The following is a 23,070-nucleotide window of genomic DNA, read 5'->3' on the forward strand; positions in this document are numbered from 1 at the left end:
TACTCATATGCTAATAAAACATATACCTGTTGTAAATTTGCTCATCTGAAGCTTCTGAGGGGTAGTTACCGAAATCTTGCTTTACACGGACTGAAAGAAGAGAGAAATTCGCCATCTCCCATTCTTGGAAGTCAAAGGAAACATCCTATTTGCCACAATGGGGTTTTCCTCCCTCAGTCGCTAAGTCGATTTGCACCTTTCTAACTGCGTGTAAATGACAGGTGTGCTGAGCTGGCTTTTATTCAAAGCCACGTACACTGCTCACCCCAGGGCTGAAAGCTCTTTCAGGGTCTCTCTGCCGTGGGTGACCCGTCATCACGCTGCTGTGCTGGGCTATGTCCCAACCCACCAAGTTCAAGGGCTTAAAAACAATTACCTCTTCAAGGACATCGGCAAGCTTACTGAGGATCTCTTCAGGAAGGCTCTGGAACGTTGGGACACTGCAAAAGCAAACAGAGAAGATGCTGAAGCAACTTCCTTCCACCAACCAAACAGCAACGTGCAACAGCAAACGTTTCACGACCAAGACCCTGCGGATGAAGACGAAAGCACGGACGCGAGCGTGACTTGATGACCGGCAGGGAAAAGGCATGTCGTACCAGGGAGAACACAGAAGTGGGCCAGAGCCGAGGTTAAAGCCCACTTCTAATTATAGATGCCTCGGCTATAACGGGGGGAAAAGCATTTTCTTCTTTACCAGTCTTCTCTCACCAGATTCCTCTCTAGGTCCCTCTGTACGTACACACATGCACGCACGCACACACTCACGCACACTCCCTTCTACAGGACACCTCTACTCGTTCTTTAGGACACAGCTTGAATGATGACACACTCACACCTACAAGCATTCATTCAACAACCTTGGAAGCTTGCTTTCTCCCCAACCCCCTCCAGCCAGGTCAGGTTCTCCCCCTGAGAGCTCCTTTATCCCCTGCTCTGGCAGTCATTAGATATTTAATCAGGGATTTGTTCTGGGGTATTCTCCCTGCGAGAATTAAAATTCCACAAAAATAAGAACAGCTTATCTGTCTTATTCAACTCCTGTATTTTCTATCATTTACAAACAACAACACGTTAGCACGTGTGGAGCAAAGTTATGAAAGCAGGGATGTGTGAAGGCATCCTGGGACAATGATAAGGAGATCAGACGTGTAGAAAAAAGCCAGACTCAGTAGGCCAGGAAAATATTAGTTTCCCTTACCTCCTCCTCCTCTAATTTTTCCACCCAATGACCAGCAAAGGAAAATACGGAGCGATGCTAAATGCACAGACCAACAGAAGTTCTTTTATATGTGAAAAAGTAATGACTTCAAAAGAAATAAACACACCCGTCAACATGTCATTCTTGAAACTCCACTGGAAAGCCTAACTGGGATACAGAACTGAAGTCTCACATAATCATACTTCAATGCTTAAATAGAAGGCTATAATGAGTGCATCTACATTTGCGTATCTGATATTTGACTTAGCAAATAATTCAGGCTTGATTAGAACAAACAATGAAAGAAATCAGAGCATACCGTTCATCTGTCCCTCTGATTCCTATTACTGAGTGTAAAGCCTACTGACAAAATCCCAAGGTCTTTATTCAGAGGTAGAACAATTCACCCAGGCCCATCTGTTCCACCAGATTTACTGCTATGGTCTTAGCCGTGTGGGTTTTAATTTCCAGAAGGCAGTCTATTTCAGCAGCTGGATGGAACTTCTCACAGAAACAGAGGAAGACAGAGGAAACCATTTCCATGAGTGATGCAGGTGGAAAAATCTACCCTTTCCTTGTTCTTTTAATGAGCTATCTCTCAGCATCTCCTAAGACGGAAGGGTGATCAGAATGCTTCTATCCCAGTGGTATTGGTGGAAAGCACAAACTTTGGTGGAAAATATTTGCGGTTTTACTCCATTAGCACATTTCACGGTGTCACCCCTCATCATCACTATGTGATACATTAGATATAGACCTTATTCATCCTAAACTGTACCTGAAAGTTTGTATCATTTTAACCAGCATCTTCCTGTCTCCTCCACCCTCCAGCCCCCCGCACCCACGTTAAGACCCAACGTTTCTATGACCTTGACTTTTTACTTCGATTCCACATACACGTGATAGCATACAGTATTTGTCTTTTTCAGTCTGGCCTTGTTTCACTTAGCGTAAGGCCTTCAAGGTCCAGCCATGTTGCAAATGTGAACTTCCTTCTTTCTCGTCTGAATAACATTCTGTTGTATGCTTAGCCTAATCTTTGACAATTTTAAATGTCTCAAAGCATTCAGTGGCATTTGTTACCGACAAAGATTAAGGCTGATTTTTAAGAAGAAACATTGTGAAAAAATGGTAACAACTGGGGAACTTCTAAATTTAACAAAATGGAGAGCAACTGACAAAAAACCAAATGGCTTCACTTTAATAAATTGCTTTGAATATACTTCTGTAGCTATCTTTAAAATCCTAAGACCTTTATCATTACAAACAATATATTTTTAAATTTATTTGAGAGAGAGTAAGAGAGAGAGAGAGCACGTGTGCTAACAGTGAGGAGCCCAACATGAGGCTCGAACCCACGAATCATGAGATCATGACCTGAGCTGAAATCAAGAGTTAGATGTTTAACCAAGTGAGCCACCCAGGCATCGCCTCTCATAGGATTAATTTCCTTTCTAAGAATTATTGGTTCACCAAGAGCTCCAACACCAAGAACAAAACAATTGAGGATATTCATAATTTGGAATTCTATCCATGAAATATGTTGGTTAAATTTCCCCCAAACATCAAAAGACATTCATGTAGACGCCACCAATTTGCACATATAATTCAAGATGAAGTTGTTTATGATTTAGAAAACTGAAGGCAAAATAATTATAAGGACAAACTTTCAGAAAATGTTTCAACAGTAGAGAAGAATATTTTAAGTGAAAAATAATTTATTATAACAATTTTCATGCTAATTACAAGTAATTCTTACACATCTATTAAGACTGCTGATTCCCCTAAGGACTTACAATAGGCCTGAAGTTACAGAATGTGTTTGAATGTAATGTAATAGAGATGATTTAATGCCTGTAAAGCTCTGCCATTGGTTTTTCTAATGGAATCAAGTAAGGACTTGGAATTTGCAATTTGCAAAGACAATAATACAAGACGAGATTTGAGTCTCTCCTATTGGCCAGGCACTGGGGTAAGCATTTTGTAGAGATCATGAAGTATTGTTTTACAACCACCTTCTGAAATCACCATTGTTATTGTCACCCCTTTTACAGATTTGACAAGTGTGCCCTTGAGAGTTGGCCTGAGGTGGCACCACCCAACATAAGTGACAGAAGTTGGAAAATCCCCCTCTAAATTACGTGGAGCTCATCACTTATCCACTGGCTGGTATGGTTTACAGTCGCATTATTAGAAAATGCCTCATGCAACTTTCAAAACAGCTCTATAGTCTTTTCGATAGTGATATGGATATGAATAGTATTAATAATATTTGATTTATTAAGTACTTTTTTATCATGAAAAAAGTTAAACAAATTGAAAGACTGAAAGAATAGTTCAAGAATCACCTGTATCCCCACCACCTAGATTTGCCACTCTTTACACTTGTGCCATCTTTATGTACCTTCAGTTCACCCATTTTTCTTTGTGTCTATAAATAGGCTCATAGATCATTTTCGAGGAAACATTTCATAGTTGCAGATACCATGAAACTTCACCCCAGGCCCTCACCTGCAGCGTACATATCCGAAAAATGAGAACGTGTGTCTAACTATAGTAACATTATCATACACAAGAAAATGAACATCACTTCTGTAATAACATCTAGTATCTGTTTCATATTCAAATATTACTTATGTTCAAAAATGTCTTTACCATTTTTTTTTCTTCTCAAACCAGGATCCAGTAAAATTCTGCACATCAATTTCTTTTGGCTGTTCTGTACCTTTACCTCTAGTCTCTCGTTCTACAACACCCCTCTCCCACCTTCCCCCATGGCATTAACTTTTGGAAGAGATTGGACAATTGTCTTATTGGATGTCCCACATTCTGAATTTGTCTTAATGCTTTTATTTCTGCCAATCTACTGTTTGAAAGGAACAACTAACAGAGGGGAGAGAAAACCCAAGTACAAAGAATTTTATTATAGCCATGTGTCAATGAAATTGAAACACTTACAGAATATAGAATTTTATACAGCAGCAGCTTGAAATGTGATGTAAGAGGCTGCAGATTCCCTAAGACCCTTTTAAGGGGGGTCCTCAAAGTCAAAGCAAATAGTGTAACTTGTAATTTGCCTTTAATACCGTATTCTTTCACAAGTATACAACAGAATCCCACAGACACCATACAAAATATGGTGACATCATTGCTTTGATGGCTAATGGATATATGCTTGTATGTTCTTGGGTTTCCTAGAATGTAAGGTAGTATATAGGTTTATAATATGTGTACTACTTACAGAAATTAACTCAGCATAATTTCAGTAAATCTGTGCTCTTACTAGACAGTTATCACACATGTGCTATAATCTCATAACCTTATCATTCAACAGATCATTCTTTTGAATTCCTGAATAACTGGCTATTCAGACCTGTGTTTCTTATGTCAAAGTGAAAAAAACAAAACAGTAAGAAGAACATACATTTGCATATCTTGTGTCACAATAATAGTTTTATATGTTTTGCAAAATATTTCTAACTTTTAGAATTTTATCTAAAGCTGTTATAGCTTCAGACTTTTGTAATTATTATTAAGAACTAAATAAAAGAAAGCTCATTATATTTTTGTTCATTTTTAAGAATGTCACTACAAATAAGAAAAACATGACAAAATCAACTTTTCCCTAAGAATTATAATTTCCCTTATTGTCTTACAGAAAGGAATATTTCTTAAACAACCTTATTGTGTCAGTTATGGTGTCACTTTGAGCCCAATCATTCAAAATTGAAAGAAAAGGAAATGGAACTTTTAAATGTAGACGTGATGAGGATTCTGAAGGCCACAAATTGTTTGGTACGGCCTTTCAAATTAGGAAGGGGAGCATCTCATGGGATGAGTCACCATATTGCAATGACTCGAAAAGGCCCACGGTAGCTCAGAGACCAAGAAAGGATTGCAGAGTTGACCTCGTTCCACGCCGGCTGGATGAAGTCAGTAGAAGAAATCACTGCACTGCCTCTTTCCAATGATATAGTATCTAGTTGAATTAAAGCTACAGCTGCGAGCACAGAAGTGAGTTCAGTTCTTCCTTACAGAGCTGCACTTTTGCCTTCCGAGTGGATTAATGTACGGACATGACTACACTCGCCCTTTTGCTTGTATTTATCTACCAGAAGCAACCAATCATCGAAGAAGATCATCTTTTCTACGAACAGCTGGCAACAAACACAAGTGGTACTGAGCTATTCGGTGTGGAATAGTTGTTCCCACCTATGGATCATTCTAGAACAGCCAGGCTGGTATTTGCACCGATGGTGTGAAAGCCACGGGGACCCCTCAGCACAGGTTAAGGCGGTGACCACCAACCTGCACTCGTTGCCATTATATGCTTAATCCCCACTTACCCACAGTTAGAAAAATTAAATAAAACGTCGTTTTTTACTTTAACACATTTTTGATGAAACAACAAAAGTTATTAATATTATTACGTTTCAACTCTTAAGTACGCATCTTTTGAATATGGTGTGCGACAAAAGGGCAAGTATGCAAGTTGTCCTTCTGGGTATACCAAAGCACGGTGGCAGTCTCCAGGAAGATCCCTTGTGTCTTTTTTTTTTTTTTAATTTTTTTTTTTAACGTTTATTTATTTTTGAGACAGAGAGAGACAGAGCATGAATGGGGGAGGGTCAGAGACAGGGAGACACAGAATCCCAAACAGGCTCCAGGCTCCGAGCTGTGAGCCCAGAGCCCGACGCGGGGCTTGAACTCACGGACCGCGAAATCATGACCTGAGCCCAAGTCAGCCGCTTAACCGACTGAGCCACCCAGGCGCCCCAGATCCCTTGTGTCTTTACTGGAATGGCAAGCTGAAGACTTCCACTTGATCCAAGGAACATCATTTTTACTTGGCAATGACCAACAAACTGTGGTTATTCAGATGTGTGTATCTGGCAGACAGTTTTTCAAAAGCGAACAAAGTGAGCCTTTTACTACAAGGGGGGAACAAACCAGGCAGCGTTTGTTGCCCATGATAAAATGTGAACTTTCAAATGAAAATTACAACTTCACAAAACTTTTAGCTGCCACTTTGGGCTTAGCAGCTTTCCAATACCTGAAGACTTTTCTGATGAGATCTTTGGTGATATGTGAATATTAACAGATGGGGTTTTTAGGATTGGAAATCCTGCATAGTGCAGTGAAGCAGTATTTTTCCAGGTGATTGATACATGCATGATGTTACAAAACCATGCATGGATAAAGATCTATTTGAAGTACAAGATGGACCAATGGATTCTAATGTAGCTACTGTGTGACATTCCGTATTGCATGTAACCTTCAATAAACCAGTATTTGTTGGGCTGTGGTGTTGTATCAAAAAACAAGGTCCACAGTTATCTGAAAACGTCATTAGCCTACTTCCCCCCTTTCCTACCACCAATCTCTGAGAGTGATCTTTTCATATACTTCCACCAAAACAAAACAAATTCACCAGATTGAATACAGAAGCAAATATGAGAAATTTGTTTTCTAGCAAGCCAGATATTGACTTGATTTGCAAAAAATGTAAATTCAAACTTCTATGTTCACTAAGTTTTGTTTGTTTTTGGAAGATACAGTCATCTTTATTAAAAATACACTTTTTATGTTAACATATAATGTTTACTTTTGGTGGTTTTAAATGCACTCGTAAATATCTTTAAATATTCTCATTTTTAACTCCTAATACAGTCAATATCGAGAGATATAACCCACCTAAGCTGGAGAACCACTGACTTACAGTTATTAAAAGTGTTGAAAAGCATGTAAACATGGCATACTTACAACATTGCAAGGAAAAGGTGGTAAAAAATATGCATAATGTAAGATGTTTTCCTTAAGTCCCCCTTTAATTATACATAGAGAATCTTTGCAGGAAAATAGCAGAAGGTTAACACATATTGTGGTAGGTGGAATGACAATCTTTTAACTTTTTTTTTCCTTTTCTCTACTTTCTTGTATTTTCAAAATGTTCTGTTTGATAACTGTATTTTTATTGTACCAAAAGTTGTAAAAGGCACAATCATGGTTACAACTAAATACAATGTATCTTTGTGGGTCCATTTCAAACAGAACAAATTCTTACCGTTGTTAAAATACTGGTTTAACTACGTGATTTATTTACTCACGAAAACTTAATTGAGTGCCTCTTATGGGCCACAAATTGTTGTAGGTGTTTGGGATTCATCAATGAAAGCCAAGGTTCCTGCCTACTGATCAGAAATAGAACATGAAGAGCAGACATAATAAGCACATATGATACAATTATATACGCGTGCACGCACGCACACATATGATAAAGTACATGAGTTAAGGGCTATAGCATTTTCCGTTAGAAAACTTCCACAGGCATTACAGTGGGAGGGGGTCTAAGGTGAAAGACTGGCCAGGATGAGGATATTCTCATTGAAAATGTGAGGCGGTAGCAGAAATCTGAGAGGTGAGGGAGACAGTTAACCGTAGGGTCTGAGAGAGAGAATCCAGGTAGAGGAACCAGGAAGGCAAGGGGTCTGTAGCATTTAGTGGACTCCAGAGACCCTGTCCCAGCTCTGTGAAGAGTCAATGGCAGGGAGGCAGACAGCAGAGGTTGTAGGCCAGCTAGGGGTCTCCTGCCTGATAGATGGGGAGGGTTGGAAAGGGTGGAAGCAGGGGAGGGCCTGGGAGAGCACCTGAGTTCTGCTGGATCCTGCAGGTAGAGACAGTGCGATTTCTTGGTAGACTGCAGTGGGATCAGAGGGAGTGAGGTGGCGGGCGGGGGGGGACTTTGCAGTAAGCAGTCCACAAAAACTATCTATTTTTTACAGTGAACAAACACGTTTTGATGTTTTTAAACTACTTAGTAATGGAAGGTTTGATTTTATCAGCCTTTGTTTTTATTTGTGTACGTATTTTCTTTTTTTCTTGTAAAGTTATTTCTTTAAATTCAAGTTAGTTCACATACAGTGGAGTATCGGTTTCGGGAGTAGGAGCCAGTGACAGATCTGTCACATGTAACACCCAGGGCTCATCCCAAGAAGTGCCCTCCTTAAGGCCCATCCCCACACCCAACACCCCCGCCCCCAGAAACCCTCAGTTTGTTCTCTGTATTTAAGAGTCTCATGTTTTGTCTCCCTCCTTCTGTTTTTATCTTATTTTTCCTTTCCTTCCCCTATGTTCATCTGTTGTGTTTCTCCAGTTCCACACGAGTGAGATCATAGGATATTTATCTTTCTGTGACTTAATTCGCTTAGCATGCTACATTCCACTTCCATCCATGTTGTTTCAAATGGCAAGATTTCATTCTTTTAGATCGCGTGTAATATTCCATTGTATCTATATACCACATCTACTTTTATGTATTCATCAGTCAATGGACATTTTGGCTTCTTCCATAATTGGGCTATTGTTGATAGCACTGGTATTCATTTTTAAATATAACCAGGGTATTAGATGTAGCCCCCTATTTTTAAGGCAAGGCATCTCCAACAAACGCAAATCTGGAAATAGTTGGACAATGTCCTCTACCTAGAGCAGAGCATGCTGTTCCATTACTTATTTTTGGGTAGCATTTGGAGCACAGAAGCTTTTTTATTCTGTCACTAGAAATCAGCTCTGTATCGAGATTAATGCCAACAATACTGACTCGGGGTTTGCCTGGGTGGCGCAGTCAGTTGGGTGTCCAACTCTTGATTTCGGCTCAGGTTATGATCTCATGGTTCAGGAGTCCGAGCCCTGCATCAGGAGCCGAGATAACAGTGGAAAGCCTGCTTAGGATTCTATCTCTTTCCCTCTCTCTCTGCCCCTCCCCCATCTCTTTCTCAAAATGAATAAAATAAATAAAAAGAAGAATATTGACAGGTATTGTTTATTTCGGTGCCGGTGGCTTCCCGCAGCTCATACGAAGTGAATAAAAGCAGAAATCTGACCTACCAAAGAAACCAGTTTCTACTGATGAAGGATTAAGTAAGGGTCCTCCTTAACCTCATAGATACGTGAACTTTCCCCTTAGGGGGCTCATCAACAAAAGTATGTTTTTGGCTCTCAACATACTTTTCTCCCATAATTAGATCATTTGCCACTGATCCTGACTCAGTCAGCTATGCAATAGTCTTATGACTTATAAATAGTCTTATAACTTATAAATAGTCATATAACTTATAACCCCCCCTCCTGGGGGTCTCTTGCCCCCATCTCAGTATATACTACATACATCACTGCTAGATTCATCGTCTATCGGCAACATTTAGCTCTGATCACACAGTGACTCCAACCTTCACAGGCTACCTATTATCGTACAGATTCTAAGAATTAGAATTGTTTTCCTGTGTGTAAAAGTACTTTAGATAAAGCAAACCATTATGGAGACATGAGGTATAATTTTATCAGTCGTGTGACACAATATAAACTCCTTATCCTGAGCCACCGTATAGTGATTAAATGTATGGACTTCTGAATGAAAGAGAATCAAGTTGAATTAGGCTCTGCTACTAATTACTAGCTATGCCTTTGGCAAGCAATATAAACTCTCTAGACCTCAGTTTCCTTCCCTTCAAAAATTGGAGGGGTGGATGAAACCACCCACTGCATAGGGTTGTGGTGAAAATAAGCAAAAGAACAGATACAAACCATTAAGAAGGTGACTGGCATATAGTGAATATTCAATACACATTAACAGCCACCATAATTAAATAAAAGTTTTATGTGCTAAGTGTCATCATTGTTTAAGACCTTCAATAATCAAAATAAATGTTCTAATATGTCAGATATAAGTCTCAATATAGACTCAGGAGTGCTGGAAATTTTCATTTGTTCACTCTCTTCAATCAAATTATTTTGGAGTAGGAACAATTTTTCAGTTGGCTGTCTGATAATTTCATTGTCTAGCTCTTCCTCAAGGTCACACCAAATCCAGGAGACAGGTCATGGCCAGAGGCTGGAATGTCAACTCTCTCATCTCTCTGCTATCAACGTCACGAAGAACCCATGATGTCCAATGGCTCTCTGCTTTTGGGCCCAGAGATAAAAGAGGGGACCTTTGGTCAAGCTGGGAACCCAATGCTTCCGGCCATCCCTCCCAGGTGAGTCCATGCAGAGAAATTCATTCTTGAGGAAACATTTCCAAAGGCCCTTCTTTCCCCACTTGACTCTACTCTTTTTAAACTCATTAAATGAATTTAGGTTTTGAAAATAGATAGGACCGTATCTTCTGGAAGCTTTTAGTACTGACCACATATTCTGAGATCAAGAAATTCACATGTTCATTGCAGCATTCATTTACAAAAGCCAAGATATGGAAACAACCTAAGGTGCCCACCAAGGGAGGAATGGGCAAAGAAGATGTGAGAATCAACTACATAGACATATTTGTCTATATGTAATGGATTATATAATCACACACCTATATGTTATATACATAGAATATTATTCAGCCATGAGAAGGGAGGACATCCTGCCTCTTGCAACACCACGGATGGACCTTGAGGTCATTATGCAAGTGACCTAAATCAGAGAGTGACAAGTACTCTAGGGTACACCTGCTTGTGAAATCGAAAACGCCAAACTCATAAAAACAGAGTAAAATGGTGGTTACCGGGGGATGGGTGTGGGGGGATAAGGCAGATGTTAAGGATACAAAGTGACAATGGTAAATCAAAATAGTAATAGTAAGCAAGTCATAAAGATAGAATGCACCGTGTAGTAAATTCTGGCAAGGACACCGTATGATAATCAACTATGCTGAGAATCTAGAACTTAATTATTCCAACCACTCAAAGAATAATATGATGGAGGTGGTAATTATCATCACAACGGCAATCAAATTACAGTATATAAATGTATCCAATTACCATGTTGCACACCTTACATTTACAATGTTATATGCCAAATATAGTCAATTTAGAAGAAAAAAAAGAGCGTGCCGATCTGTTTGGAAAAGAGGAAAGGGTAGAACAACAGGGAAAAGTATTCCAATAATTTGTATTTTAACAAAGTGTCCTCCAGATCCATCACTAATATTTGCAGGGCACTGATTCCCTATGCAACCAAGCACCGTGCATCACAGCCATCCCCCCATCACCCCCTCCACTCACTCACAGACACGGCTGCCTCTTGGTCAATGCTCAGACACAGGAGGGAGCAAATGGCAGGGCGGGAAGAAAGGACCTGAGGAGAGGCCGGTGCTGAGCTTGGACATGAGCTCAGGGCCATCTGGGCAATAGCATTCCAGGATCCTGATCGTGGCATGTGGTCTAGAGGGGACCACACCCGCAAGAATCTAGAGGGGAGCCCTTCTAAAGTAAAGGGCTCAGGGGGCTCTTGGGTAGCTCAGTAGGTTAAGCTTCCAACTCTTGGTCATGATCTCATGGTTCAGGAGCTGGAGCCCCACCTCAGGCTTCTTGCCGACACTGTGGAGCCTGCTTGGGATTCTCTTTCTCCCTCTCTCTCTCTGCTCCTATCCCGCTTGTTCTCTCTGTCCCTCTCTCTCAAAAAATGAACAAAGTTAATTTTTTTTTTTTTAAAGTAAAGGGCTCAGAGACGGGCAGCTCTAAGAATAGAGCTCCTCTAAGCATAGTCCTCCTCCCTTGTCACCCACTCATTCGCCCTCAGGGAAGCTACAGCCCACACCACCTTGCCTAGCCGAAGCCTCAAGCTGTGTGCCTTCTGCCAGGACTCTTCTGGTACATTCTGCCACATCGCTTTATTCATTTGACATATTTCCATCGAAATGGTTAGTGGAATTGATGGCAGAAATGACAACGATGTTTTTCAACCATTCAAAGAAGAAAATCCATAAAACCGTTATTCCTGCAATTTTCATTTAGACAAGACTTACGTTCCCATCAGTTAGCTATCTTTCCTATCGCCCCCACACTAGGTACCATGGGTAATAGGTAATTCATCTGCGCTCAGTGAGTCTCACCGTTTTCACCTCTAATGTAGAAATGATAATTCTGGCCTGAGGAATCTCAAACCAAGGCCATGAAATACTGTAAGAGAATGTATTTAAAAGTGCTTTAATTTCAAGTTAAAGCGCTAGACAAATATGAGTGATCAAGTTATTTATAGACACAACAAAAATACTACAAGTACTGTCTTAAAAAAGCATCTTCTAAGACTATAATATACCCAAGTACAAACTTCCAAATTTTATTTTAATGTTTTGGAGTTCTGCAGATTCACCGCCTTTTTCAAAGCCACTACCAATCTCTTAGACCAAATCCCTGGTCAACATGCCCTACGACAATGGTTTCCAAACCTGACGGTCATTAGAAAGTCAGATTTAGGAAGTCATAGAGTGAGTTCCAAGAAAGCAATGTAATTTCAAAACTGTCATAAAAATATACATCACATAATTTTATCCTCTTAATCGTTTTTAGGTATATAGTTCAACGGCATTAAATATATTCACACTGTAGTACAACCATCACCACTATCCATGTCTAGACTTTTTTTCATCTTCCCAAACTGAAAATACACCAGTTGAACGCTAACTCCCCATTCTCCTGTCTCACCCTGGCAGCCAACCTTCCACTTTCTGTCTCTCTGAATTTGGCTACTTGGGGGCCTCCGATAAATGCAATCATACAGTATTTGTCTTTTAGTGACAGGCTTAATTCGCTTAACACATGTCCTCAAGATTCATCCGTGTTATTCAATGTAAGTTTTAACACCTCCCCAGATGATTTAAATGTACAGCAGGGTTTACAGCTTTACCAATTATTTTCAGTTGGTATGTGATAATGTAAAAAAAAAAAAATCACTAAGGAAAAAAATAATAAAATATCACAAAAGAATCACAAACCTAGTCCAGCTTGTTTTCTGAGGTGCAGCCAATCTTCTCAACCTATGTATGTTATCTTATTTTATTTTAGGTTATTGTGTTATGCAATTTTGTTAGGCTAGGTTATTTTGTTAGGCTAGGTTATTTTGTATTTTATTTTCATTTTATTGTGTTAAGAACACTTAACATGAAACTTGCCCTCAACAAATTTTAGTGTAGCATACATTGTTGTTGGCTGTAGAAATATTTCACGGCCAGGGCGCCTGGGTGGCTCCGTCAGTTGGATGGCTGCCTTTGGCTCAAGTCATGATCTCATGGTTCGTGGGTTCGAGCCCCATGTCAGGCTCTGTGCTGTCTGCACGGAGCCTGCTTGGGATACTCTGCCCCCCTTTCTCTCTGCCCCTCCCCCACTTATTCTCTCTCTCTCTGTCTGTCTGTCTAGCTCTCTCTTAAAAATAAACTTTAAAAAATATTGCACAGCCAAGTTGGAGAGTGAGTATAGTGTTTTCACCTTACTGAAATGTTATGCTGTTGATTAGAATTCTCCATTTTTCCCTTTCCCCATCCCTTGGCAACCACCACTCCACTCTATGGTTGCATGTATTTGATCTGATACAAGTGCAATCATGCAGCGGTCCTCTCCCCATGACGGGCTTATTTGACTTAGCGTAATACCATCAAGGTTGATCTGTGTCGCAGCATATGGATGGACTTCCTTTCTTTAAGGCTGAATAGTATCCCACTGTAGGTATAAACCATCCATTCACCTGTCAGTAGAGATTGAGGCTGTTTCTACATCTTGGCTGTTGCAAACAGTGCTGCAACAAGGGAGTGCTATTATCTCTCTGAGATCCTGATTCTCTTGAATCAAGACCCCGGATTGCTGGATCGTAGGGCAGTTTTATTTTACTATTATTATTTTTTTTTTACCTTTTTGCAGAACCTGCATACTGTTTTCCAACAGCAGTCGCACCCTTTTGTATTCCCTCCAACAGAGGGCAAGGGTTCCAATTTCTCCACACACTCACCAATACTTATCTTCATTTCTGATAATAGCCACCCTGACAGATGTGAGCGGATACTTCACGGTGGTTTGGGTTTATCAGTCTTGGAATTCCTCCATGTTTGTGTCACCTTCTTTGAGACAGCTCAGACACTGCCTGTCCTGGGAAGTGGTCCCTGACAGCTTCCTGCATCTCGGTACAGGACCTTCCTGAACAACATCTGCACTCGTGTTCTAACTAAACCTTGAAATACGTGTGCCCTCCCACTAACATAGAAATGCACTGAAACCCCTACTGTGTAGTAACTAATAGCAGGGAATTGAGAATGAGGGATAAAAGATGGTTTTGAATTCCGGTGTCTCCATTTCCAAGCTATGCGACTACGGAGAGTTCTTCAAAGCCCATAAGCCTTAGGGGCACCCGGCTGGCTCAGTTGGTACAGCCTGCTACTCCCGATCTTGTGATTGTAAGGTCAAGCCCCACACCGGGCATACAGATGACTTAAAAATAAAATGTTTAAAGACAATCAGTAAGCTTTAGCTTCCTTAATCAGAAAATGCAAACAAAAACACCCAGCTCACGCAGCAGTTATGAGTATTAGTACGTATGAGACACTCAGCCAAGAGGCTGACACGGGGTAAGCACTCAGGAAAAGGGACGCATCGTTTAGCTGGTGTGACATTCGTCTTCACAGAGGGCGTCATGGGGTCTGTGCTGACACGCATGCAAGTTGAAGGAGTCTATCCAAGGAAGCCAAAGGCAATGGAACGGTAGTGGCGCTGAGCCCGGGGTGTGCAGTCTGCACACTGTCCAAAGGCACCTGCGTGGGGATAAGTGGAAGCAGCTCAGCTCACCCTGTCGCTGCACGTCACCCATTTCACCCTGGTAGGGCTGCATCAGCCCAGGGGATGATCTTACATCACCAACGGGGGCCTTATTTTATAGCAACCCTGGTCTGTGCAAAAGCTCTTCTACTCGTTATTTTCCAGGAACCATGGGAATACTTCCCTGAGGCGATTTACTCAAGAAAAAAAAAAAAATGAGCCAAGGAAATTATTTATTGACATACAGAATCTTCCTTAAAAACTTTCAGAGGAGACTTTTAAAAAATCCACCAAAGGGCTACTTTCAAAATAAGAACTGAGTCTACTCTGGTGCTGCCGTCACAGTGATCATGAGGAAGGGAGGCACACTAATGATCTACTTGATGAAATTACATCTCCAATGTGTAACAGCATCTAACCCTGTGGCTTATTTGGAAGATCACACGGTACCTCATCTTTGCTCCATAAATCTCACGATGGCCTACGCGTAAGCAAAAATATAACCCGATGGCAATTTATAGAATTGAACAAATTGCATCTGATTGTTAAAACTAAAAAGCATATAGCATTTTCAACATTTCCTGTTGCACTGATGATAATCAGCCTAAAAGGTTCTGCCCAGTCTCAATCTTTTGAATCTTGGGAGGTGTGATCTCTTGCCCCTCATCGACTATGCCTTCCCCCTAGCAGTGTCTGTCCACAAGGCGCCACTGGCATCTGGGCAGGACGCATCTGCATTGTGCAATGGTGTGCAGAGCATTTGACATCTCTGGTTCTTACCTGTGAAAAGCTAGGAGTGTTCCGGGTCATGTGACAAGCAAAGCCCCCCTAGGAGTGATACTGCCCAAGATTTGGAATCATCACTCCATAATTTCATCATCTTCCCAGTTCACCAAGTGAGTTTGCAAGTTGTTCTGCCTAACCTTAACATCCTAGTAACTTGCTTCAATTTCCATCTCCCAGGGGCTGGACACCTATGACCCGGTAACTCAAACACTCAGCTGCCATCTGTTTGAAGTGCTTCTGGAACCCAGCTGCTTGCGCAGGACAGACAAATGGAATGTAGGACTCTTCCCCTTTGGTTTATGCCTGTTTCCAAAGTCACACCATTCAAAACATTACCTCTAAAACACTACATGAATAGACATTGCACACCACAAGAAGGATCCTATGACAAATAAGGAAATTCTGAACTATAGAAATTTAAAACTCATCTTTACGTATCAGAGTCTTTGTTTAAAAAAAAATTAGAAAGCTACCTGGGGAGGGAAAAGAGATAGTATCTCCCAAACTTATTCAACAAGGTAACCTCTTAATTTGAGATTATTAATTTATTGAGCAATTGGATTCCATGCTACATAGTTTAGAATCATTGGCTTATATTAAGGTGATGGAATTCACAAGTCCCTATGCTTTACATACAATAGACTTGAGCCCGGTCCCTTAGTGAGTTGCTCCTGATTTTCACGATGAAATTCAGCCATCAGTTTCTCTGAAAACCCTAGATTGATAATCTCCCTAATTTCCCCTTCGTTCTTTTCCCCCACACACTGTAGACTCTGCATAGACACACCCAGAAAGGCAGAGGGTCTAGATGCATCTCATCTGTGCCCCTGAGGTACTCTGTGTCAACCTCTGTCACAGTGATCTTGTGTTGTACCTGTCGGTTTATTTATCTGCCCCGCTCTAGAAACAGCAAACCACAGCCCACTGGCTCACCACCCAGTACTGTAGATCAAATTTAAATGCAAGACAATCATGCTCACTGGCTTCAGGATTGTCTCTGGCTGCTTTCAAGATACGGTGGCAGAGTAGTTCCAACAGAGTCCGTACGCCCTGCAAGCCTAGAATATTTACTGCACCACCCTTTAAGGGAAAGCTTGCCAACTCCTACCCTAGTCTATTAACATCTTGAGGTTAAGGACAGTGTCAACTCCTTCAGCTTAACGCCTGGCAAATGGCAGATGCTCCAAGTTTGATAAATGAACAAATGTTTTACCTTTCAAAATCAATCCAAGAATATCTGACCTTGAAGTAACTGTTTTAATAAGATCGTGGGGAGATGGAATACTCAACCCAGGTCAACTAGTCAAAGACCTTATTCTATGTCCAAAAAATTTTTTTTAAGTTGACTTGGAAATATAGACTAAAAGAAACTTACCTCTTAATCAATAAAAACCCTCATGTACAAGTATATAACCTAAGAAAAGGATTCAAAGGTCACTCTGTAGAGCCTATTTTACATATAAAATCTTGATATGAGTTCTCTGCCATATCATTTTGAATTTTTTAAAGAAAGCCTCTACTTTTTCCCTTGGGAAATCATTTCTGAATACAATTGTTTAATAAGTGCCTCTTTCTGGAATGCAAACAAAATTGTCTTTTGGTTTATTCCATATCACTCCTAAATCTATTCTTTACCAAGAGATTTTAATTTTACAGTAAAATTTTAGAAAGTGTAAGAACACATAGAAATAAATTTCTCTCCTCAAAATACTATAGCAATTTATTGGAATATCTGACAAAGGAGTTTTGCTGTTAAGGCTCAAAAGTCCATCAAAGGATAAAATTCCTAACTTTTAAGAGATTTGTCTTAATAATAAAGCTAACCCTGAATTAGATGTATCACTGGGATTAAATTATATGACCCATATGTTAAATCCCTTTTAGCATAAAATTTAGCACAAAGAATGCACATAGTACTATTAGTAAATATCAACACTCACATTTTAAGTGGCTTCATACAGATTATGGTTAGGACTGATTATCAGACACTTGTATGTCAAGTGCTTTTCTTACTTTATCAATAATAATAACCATCACTAACATCTATTCATCATATACTGTGATCCAAGCATCCTGCTAACAGCTTTACAAACTTTATTTCATTTAATCCACGGACAACCTACCTTTTACCAAAAAAAAAGATTTAAAACCATCTATACAATGATGTATGGTCCTTCGATTATCATACATATTAATATTCAGGCAAGCTTAGTAACAGCTTAGTCTTAAATTGATGCATACTTCCTCAATTTACATGACTAATTGAATAAATACCATGTAGGAGATTTTCGCAGTCAGGAAATGAACTAAATAGTCTGACAAATTAATTCATGCTATGATCTATAAGTGATGATGAGTAGGTATACTATCTTTTCAGGTTATTTCGATTTCTGAGCAAAAACGTCATAATCCAACGCAGTGACTTGGATATGAAATGTAGGAATTAGGGCCGATTAACAGGAAAGGTGAGAATGGGTGCTGAGTGGAGGGCCCTATGTATCTGTCAGGGCAGGGAGTAATACACCAACAGAACAGTAAACATAGAAAGAGAATCAATTATTTGGGGGGAAATTAGGTCAATCTCACTTTACAATGGCAATTAAAGTATCACTATATTTTATTATCTTTAAGCATTTAATAATTTAAGCTCAGCTTTCACATATTTTTTGCAATCATTAAAGTTTAAGTTTGTTATTTTAACTACAGTCATAAATGTGAGAGGCATATAAGACGGTATTAAATGTCAAATCAAACTTAATGGTATATTTTTAAGTTATGACCATGTATCTCCATCCAACACTTCGTAAGTCAGTGCTTACTGTGTGCTAAACACATTATAATATTAAGTCCCAACCATGCTGCTTAGTAACCATGCAACTCTGAGCAACCTAATTAACCTCTCTGAGTCTATTTTCTCATCAGTGCAATGGAGATAACAGAATTCGGTATGAACTAACGTACTTTATCCTTCAATCGTTCTTTAGGTTCTCTCATTATCCACATTATGTTGCACAACAAGATGGGACCTAAGACCTCTTCACAAATAACTTGCCCTCCCTGGGTCTAAGTGGCAGAACCTGGACTCAAACTCAGAGCTGGTGCTTCAGGGGAAACTCTCAACCAACCAGTGCCTGGGGTTCATTTGCCAAAATGTCGGATTACGTAGTTAACACACCATAGGAAGTTAAATAAACGTTTGACACTATCACCTACTGCATTATAAGTTTCCCTGCTCTATCGAGGGTGCGGCCACCATGGGGAAAGACAGTGGCCTTTTCAAACAGAAAAGCTGCTTCTATAATCAGCCTACAAAAGTCCCATGGGTTGAGATGCAGGGTGTAAGATGGCACAAGTCGGGAAAGATGGGACAGAAATAACATTTTTGGCTGCCATGTCAGAATACAGACTGCTGGAAGACAAGATGTAGTCCTTTTTCTTAACTGGAATGTTTTCTTGCCAATACTTTTAGTTGGACTAATCTAACTTTGATTTTTTTTTTTTTTAATGACCCAACTAAGCAGTATTTTAGCAAAAGGCACTCCATTGGCACCAACAGTCCCCTGACTTCAGACTCAGATTTGAACCTTAACTTGTATCTCCAGTAACTGAAGTGTAATCGACATTAGCAAACCGACATAAGAAACCAAACTATGCCACATAAAAAATACTGGAAATTCATGGGCCCTAAAGATCTCTTTAAAAAATTCAATAAAATGTATAAGTATAAATTCTTATAATCCAACTTCTGGATTCTTTCATGGTCTAGATTAAGTGACAAAACTTAATATTTAAAAAGGCTGCAGTGGAGGCTCGGATGGTGGTGGGGCAAGAGGATCCTAAGTTCACTGTGTCCCATGGATACAATTAGATAGCACTTAACAATAGTCTGAATAACCCAGAAAATGACCTGGAGACTGTCAGAATGAACTCCACAACCGAAGAAGAGAAGAGACCACATGGAAGAAAGTGGGTGGAAATGCTATTTGAGACCTAAATAGACCATGGCCAACTGCAGACAGGAGGGAGCCTGGAGTGCAGTGGAAGGTGGAAAACAGACTATCACACCAGGGAGCCTGCGTGGAGGAGATGAATCCCCAGAACATTTGGCTATCAAAGTGAGAGGGGCCGAATTTCATGACTTCTTACAACCAGCGGGACTTAAGGTCTGGAATTCTAAAAATCAGCAGGCTGGGCTCTGGGTGAACCAGAAGGACGTAGAGAGCTGAGCCCCACCCCTTAAAGAGACAGCACACTAAACAGCTTCTGCAGACACTGCATATACATAGCAGTTTGAAAAACACAGAGGACAAATGGGAGAAAGAGTGATTTCCTCATCACACAGCCTATCCCAAAGAGACAGGGATCTCAGAGAGACCCCTCCAGGAACGAAGGAGCTGGCAGGTAACATTCCTCCCCCAGCCTCCACATAAACAATGGCCACCTGAAGGAACAAGCACAACACCCAAACCCATCATCTAACTTGCTTCCAACATGCCCCACCGGATGCCTCTGCACTTTGGTGGACTGCCCTCACCAGTCATGCTTGCCTCAGCCCCAGAGCTGCAGTTCCCCCTCATCCAAAAACCAGTGCAAACCTCACCAGCACCACCTCTCTGAACCCCACATGTTTTGCTTTGGCCCTGCCAGCAGCTGTGGCTGGCTACAGGTGCTACAGAAGCCTGAGGTGAACCTTGCTAAAGTGCATGCCCCATCCACACGCACTTAGCAGATCTCCATAGGCCAGCCTGGTCCTGGCCATGGCAGCCCCAGATCTCGTTTAGCAAGCAGATCTGTATATACCTTGTCAAAATTCATCATACCCTGGCTGGGGACCAAACACTTCCCACAACAGGCAAAGAGAGCCACTGCAGCTGACTGGACCAGAGGAAAAAGTGACTAGAGCACGACAGGGCACATGTAACACACACAGGAGACACTCCCTGAAGTGCCAGGTTCAGACGAACAGTGGGCACTGCACTATAGGACACTATAGGACCTCTTTTTCATAAGGTCGTTACCTTCAATATCAGGAGACATAGGTGATTTTCCTAACAAGCACAAACAGAGTCAGGAAAAATGAGGACAAAGGAGTATGTCCCAAATAAAGAACAGGACAAAATCACAGCAAGAGACCTAAGTGAAACTCACAGAAGTAATATATACCTCATAAAAATTTAAAGTAATGATGATAAAGATATTCACTAAACTTAAGAGTGGAGGATCTCAGTGAGACCACTAACAAAGAGATAGAAAACATTAAAAAAAAGAACCAATTATAGATGAAGAGCTCAATAAATGAGAGTGAAAACACACTTTATAGAATAGGCTAGAAGTAGAAGGATAAATTAATCACCTGGAAGACAGAGTAATCGAAAACAGTCAAGCTGAACAAGTGGGAGGGGAAAAAAAAGTTAAGCAAATTGAAAATAGCCTTCGGGAACTCAGTCACTCCATCAAGCATAGTAACATTCATATTAGAGGGAACCCAGAAGACAGAAAGGGGGATGGAACGTTTATTTGAAGAAATAATAGCTGAAAACTTCCCTACTCTGGGGGAAAAAAGGAAATCCAAGTCCAGAAGGCACAGAGATTCCCCCAAATCAACCCAAGGAGGTCCACACCAGAACACAGGGTAATTAAAATGGCAAAAAGTGATGATAAAGAAAAAAATTTAAAGCACCAAGAGAAAAGAAGACTGTTACATAGAAGAGAAACCCCATAAGGCAATAAGTGCACTCTTCAGTAGAAACTTTGCAGGCCAGAAGGGAGTGAAAGATAGATACAAAGGGCTGAAAGGAAAAACAAAAACAAAACCCTGCAACCGAGAATACTCTATCCAGCAAGGCTATCATTCAAGACAGAAGAATAACGAGTTTCTCAGACAAACAAAAACTAAAGGAGTTCACGACTACTAACCAATCCTGCAAGAACTATTAAAGAGGATTCTTTGATCAGAAAGGAAAGACATTAGGGAGAGCATGAAAAATGAGAAACACAAAAGCAGTAAAAATAAGTATTTATGTAAAAATCGAAGAATTCAGAAAACAACAAGATATAAAATATGACAACACATACCTAAAATGTAGTGTGAAGAGGAGTAAAGAAGGTGCCCATCTTAAGCATTCATCAACTTAATATACACCGCTACATGTAGAAGATGTTTACATACGAACCTAATTGTAACCACATGTCAAAACCCAGCAATAGATATGCAAGGAATAAAGACAAAGGAATCCAAGTATATCACTAAAGAAAGCCAACAAAGCACGAAGGAGAGCAGGAGAAGGATCACAAAAAAGCTACAAATAACCACAAACCAAATAACAAAATGGCAATAAATATATATTAGTAATTACTTTGAAAGTAAATGGAATGAGTGCTCCAATCAAAAGACACAGGTAACAAGAGTAGTTAAAAGAACAAGATCTATCTAAATGCTGCTTACAGGTCACTCATTTCAGACCAAAAGACACCTGCAGATTGAAAGTGAGGGAATGGAGAAACATCGAACATGCAAGTGGAGGTCAAAAGGAAGTCAGTTTAGCAATGCTTATATTGAACAAAACAGACTTTATTTATTTATTTTTTTTTTTCAACGTTTATTTATTTTTTTGGGACAGAGAGAGACAGAGCATGAACGGGGGAGGGGCAGAGAGAGAGGGAGACACAGAATCGCAAACAGGCTCCAGGCTCTGAGCCATCAGCCCAGAGCCTGACGCGGGGCTCGAACTCACGGACCGCGAGATCGTGACCTGGCTGAAGTCGGACGCTTAACCGACTGCGCCACCCAGGCGCCCCCAAAACAGACTTTAAAACAAAGAGTATAATGAGATAAAGAAGGACACTATATAGTAATATAGGGAACAATCCAACAAGATATAACAATTGTAAATATTTTTATACCCAACATGATAGCACCCAAATACATAAAAAAAATTAATAATAAAAGAACTAATTGATAATAATGCAATAAGAGTAGGGGACCTTCACACCTGACTTACATCAATGAACAGATGATCAAAAGAGAAAATCAACAAGTCAACATTGGCTTTGAATGACTCACTGGACCAGATTGATTTTACAGACATTTTCGGAACATTCTACCCCACAACACCAGAATACATATTCTTTTCAAATGCACATGCAACATCCTCCAGAAGATATCAAATAGTAGGCCACAGAACAAGTCTCAACAAATTCAAAGAGATGGAAGCCATACCATGCATCTTTTATGACCCCAATGCTATGAAACTGGAAATCAGCCACAAGAAAAAATCTGGAAAGAGCACAAATACGAGGAGGTTAAATAACATGCTATTAAACAATGAATGGGTCAACCAAGATATCAAAGAATAAATTGAAAAATACATGGAAACAAATGAAAATGGAAACACAGCAGTCCCAAACTTTTGGGACAGAGCAAAAGTAGTTCTAAGAGGGAATTTTATAGTAATATAGACTTAGCTCAAGAAGCAAGAAAAATCTGAACTAAACAACCTAAACCTTACACCTAAAGGA

At 40.2% G+C, this 23,070-nt stretch overlaps 1 protein-coding gene across 4 annotated transcripts in view; it reads right to left on the reverse strand.

Moving 5' to 3' along the window:
- PRKG1 (protein kinase cGMP-dependent 1) overlaps positions 1-23,070 on the reverse strand; it is a 1,258,994-nt gene that overhangs the window by 361,945 nt on the left and 873,979 nt on the right. For all 4 annotated transcript variants that reach the window (XM_045439410.1, XM_045439409.1, XM_045439412.1 and 1 more), the window contains exon 5: positions 377-440. In XM_045439410.1, coding sequence (XP_045295366.1) covers positions 377-440 — 64 coding nt within the window. The remainder of the gene's footprint in view (positions 1-376; positions 441-23,070) is intronic.

This window comes from Leopardus geoffroyi, chromosome D2 (genome assembly GCF_018350155.1).
Source record: "Leopardus geoffroyi isolate Oge1 chromosome D2, O.geoffroyi_Oge1_pat1.0, whole genome shotgun sequence".
Lineage (NCBI taxonomy): Eukaryota > Metazoa > Chordata > Mammalia > Carnivora > Felidae > Leopardus > Leopardus geoffroyi.